Raw genomic sequence first — 4128 nt, forward strand, 5'->3', positions numbered from 1 at the left:
CCGTTTGAGGTACTGATAGCCTTGGGAGAGCCAACCATGACTAAACTCTTCCATCTGGTGAGCAAGATGCATGAGACAGGTGAAATACCCTTAGACGTCGGAAGAATATAATAATTTCAATTTCAAAGAAAGCAGGTGCTGACTGGTGTGAATATCACCGAAGTATCAGTTCAGTACGCCACAGCCGCAACATACTATCACGAATCCTTTTCAGAAGAATGGAAAAAAAATGGCAGAAGTGGACCTCGGGGAAGATCAGTTTGTATTCCGGAGAAATGTAGGAACACGCGAGTCAATACTGACCCTATGACGTCTCATAGAATATAGGTAAATAAAAAGCAAACCTACGTTTATTGCATTTGTGCACTTAGAGAAAGCTACTGAAAATATTGACTGGAATACTCTCTTTCAAATTCTAAATGTGGCAGGGGCAAAATGCAGGGAGCGAAAGGCTATTTATAGTTCGTAGAGAAACCAGATGGCAGTTATAAGAGTCGAGGGGCACGAAAGATAATCAGTGGTTGAATAGTGGGATGAGACAGGGTTGCAGCCCATCTCCGATGTTATTAAACGTGTATATTGAGCAAGCAGTAAAGGAAACAAAAGTAAATTTGGAGTAGAAATTAAAGTCCAAGGAGAAGAATTAAAAACTTTAAGGGTTGCCAATGACGTTGAGATTCTTTCAGAGACGGTAAAGCACTTGGAAAAACATTTGAACGGAATGGACAGTGTGTTGAAGAGAGGGTATAAGACGAGCATCAACAAAAGCAAAACCAGGATAATGGAATGTAGTCGAATTAAATCAGGTGATGCTGAGGGAAGTGAATTACCAAATGAGATACTTAATCTAATAAATGCGTTTTGCTAATTGGGAAGAAAAGAACTGATGATAGCGGAGTTTGTATGCATAGATGTGGCATCCGACAGGGTCCCAGATGTGCACCATTCAGGGCATAATTTCGTGCGGAACGCACCGGAACGGCAGTGTGGCACTGGAACAAGTTGGTGCAGGTGATTTCAGATAGTAAAAAATGGCCTGGTGCATTCTGTCGGAAGATTCAAGTGGCATCCTGGAGACATTTTCGCAGGTATCTCAGAATTCCAATGCGAGGGCCGACTTGGCCCCCACAAACGAGTCAAATATGAGTCACTCCATGAGGAGAATTAGTCATAAGCTCATTTCTGCGCGATTGTTTTGCAGCTAAGTTGTTAAGCCATACTTGGTCGTGCATCTTGCTTCCATCTGCAATCAGCTTCCTCCAGTTGCTGCAATCGTCAGCGAGTTGCCCTTACTTGCCACTGTCAATATTAAATGAACACATATCACGCTTGACGCAATCTTTAAAGCGTAGTGAAGGTCTTTCATTGAGTAATGTGCGCCGTGGCAGCCGGAAGTGGTCTATACGATGCAGATGTCCTAACCGCCGCTGGCAACGTTGCTTGCGCGTGGCAGTCATGCTCTGTAGTTTTCCAGTTTTGTCACATGATCCTTCCATGATATTTCCGAGAGCACCGCAGGTGAAAGGCGTTGAGCCTTTGTTCCTAATTGTCATCGACGTCCAAGTCTCAGCTCCACACGTGAGAGTACTCAACACACATGACTGATACACAAGTATATTTCTCGACAATGTAAGATATTTATTGTCCCACGCTCGTGTGCGGAACTTTCCGAAACTACTGGAAGCCTTTCCTATTCGTGCATTTATCTCATCATCCAGGAAGAGATCTGTCACTTTTGAACCAAGACAGCAGAATTTATCGACTACCTTCAACAAGGAGCCGTCCAGTTTGATGAAGGGAGGATCTATGTATCGTTGTGCCATTACAACCGTCTCCTTTGCCTTTATAGACATGGAGAACAGCATGCATGCAGTAGAGGATTTATCCACGAGCTCTTGGAGATCGTCTTGAGTACGCTCTAAAAATGCAGCATCGTCAGCAAGTAAAAGGCTATTTACCAGCAAGTCTTCTCGGAAGCGCTTGGATCTCAGTAGAGAAATGTTGTAGAGCTTCCAATCACCTGTTGTACACAGACGAATGCCCAGATTAGCCTCACCAAAAGCAACTTTGAGAAATGCTGCGAAAGAAATAGTCAACAGAATGGGTGCCAATGTGCATCCTTCACGAACCCCTCTTTTCACAGCAAGCCGGTCAGATGTGGTTTCGTCGAAGACCACAGCATCATCCATATCTTCGTGAAAGGCCATAATCATCTTTAAGAGCTTTTGAGAACACCCTATCTTCACAATTACTGCATAAAGTTCTTCTTTATTTACTGTGTGGAAAGCCTAGTTTAGGACGGCAAAGGCAATGAACAGAGGGCTCGCGGCACTTTTCCTGAATTTGCCAGAATGTGAATATCATATCAACTGAAGATCGTTGGGAATGAAACCCACATTGTTCCTCAGGGCGTATGTACTCTGCAAGCTTCTGAAGTCTGCCCAATACCACACGGACAAATGTTTTTCCAGGTATACTCAGAAGTGAGATTCCACGGTGACAGTTGCAATCTCCTCGATCACCTTTATCTTAGTATAAAGTAACAATATTGGTATCGCGCATGTCTTGCGGCACGGTACCCTCAGCCCAAAATTCCAGTAAGAGGGTGAAAAGCAGTGGAAAAACTGGCTTAAGTTTTACAATTTCTGTGGAGATGTTCTCTTTGCCAGAGCATTTCCCACATTTAAGCTGTGCAATTGCTCTTTGAAGATGCTCCATATTAGGCGTGACATCCAAGTCATAGTAGGGCGCCATCTGAGGAATTTCATTTATTGCGTTTTGACTAGTGTTGATGGGATGTGAGTAGAGGTTGGAGTAATGTTCTACCCAGCGGTGCGATTGGCGATATCGATCTGTGTTGTCTTTTCCACCTATTTCCTTGAGTGGTACGGTCTTTTTTGGAATGCGTCCAATGGACCGTTTGATGCCCGAGTACGACCACCAGGGTCGTCAGCGTTGAAACACTCCTGCATGCCACTGCGAAGTTGCTCCCAATAGGAATTGATGCAGTTGCCGACACTGCGTTGAACAGCTGCCTTTGCTTCGCTTAGCTCCTTTCGTGGAGAATTGCATAGGTTTTTATATCAGATGACAGTGGTCTGACGCTTAGCCTCAAGGAGAGGTTTCAGGACATCTACGTTCTCGATGAACCAATCCTGGTACTTCGCTTCCGGATTACAGAACACATGTCCAGCCGTAACGGTAAGAAGCGATTTTATCTTCTGCCAGTCTTCAGAAATAGGAGCGGCTGGGTTTCAGGGATCCACCTCTTTTCGTATCTCGTCACTAAATATTCTACTACAACAGTGTTTCTTGTTTGGCAAAGATTAATTTTTGTTTTGCAAGGTGTTCTGGCAGAGTTAAACATTTACTCACGAAGCGCGCTTTTGTCGCTACTAGTGCATGATCCGTGCCACAGTCTGCACTAAGGTAAGAACGTGTATGAAGAAAGTAACGATGATCTTTCCTCTTAGTTACAATAAGATCTAACTGGTGCCAATGTTTTGAGCGGGGGTGCATGCAGGAAAGCTTGTGGTTCAGTTTGCTTTTAAAGTGTGTGTTGGTGACACACAACTGATACTTTGGACAGAATTCAAGTAACCGTAGACCATTTTCATTCATCTTGCCCACTCCGTGTTTACCTAGGCAGTCAGGCCAAGTGGCAAAATCATTACCAACACGAGCGTTGAAATCACCAAGGATGCATCGACGGTCCCCGGAGTGCAGTCCTTGTACCACATAACCGAGTTGTTCATAAAACCGATCCTTGGCATCTGCAGCTGAGGTAAGTGTTGGTACATACACAGATATCAGCGTCAGTCGTCCACTATTTGCTGTGAAACGCAGGGTCATAATGCATTCTGAGATCCCAATTGGGTTTTTGGTACAACACAGCAAGTCATTGAGGACAGCAAAACTGATTTCGTGCTGCCTGGGGTTAGCAACATCTTTGCCATTCCCCGTATTGAGATTTCTTCTCGTCACCTGGTTTCTTGCCGTGCTGTTATAGCGATATTGAGTCTGACTAGCTCTAAGTCGATAGCAGCCGTTTTGCGCAGCTATTGTGAGATTCCACAGATGTCCGGGAAGCCTAGCAGCATTGTGCGGATGTTCCATGTACCTATGCGT

General features: G+C 44.5%; 1 protein-coding gene across 1 annotated transcript; it reads right to left on the reverse strand.

Annotated features, from left to right (window-relative positions):
* Window positions 1–3297: 3297 nt before the first annotated feature.
* On the reverse strand, window positions 3298–3852 carry LOC124619998 (craniofacial development protein 2-like). Its single transcript, XM_047146663.1, has one exon. It carries the CDS (start codon window positions 3850–3852, stop codon window positions 3298–3300), a length of 555 nt encoding a protein of 184 aa, XP_047002619.1.
* Between the last annotated feature and the right edge of the window lie 276 nt (window positions 3853–4128).

The sequence above is a fragment of the Schistocerca americana genome, chromosome 6 (genome assembly GCF_021461395.2).
Source record: "Schistocerca americana isolate TAMUIC-IGC-003095 chromosome 6, iqSchAmer2.1, whole genome shotgun sequence".
Taxonomy (NCBI): Eukaryota; Metazoa; Arthropoda; class Insecta; order Orthoptera; family Acrididae; genus Schistocerca; species Schistocerca americana.

Excerpts from the sequence above, each read along its gene's own strand:
- LOC124619998 (XM_047146663.1), bottom strand. The coding sequence starts at position 3,852 with ATGACCCTGCGTTTCACAGCAAATAGTGGACGACTGACGCTGATATCT.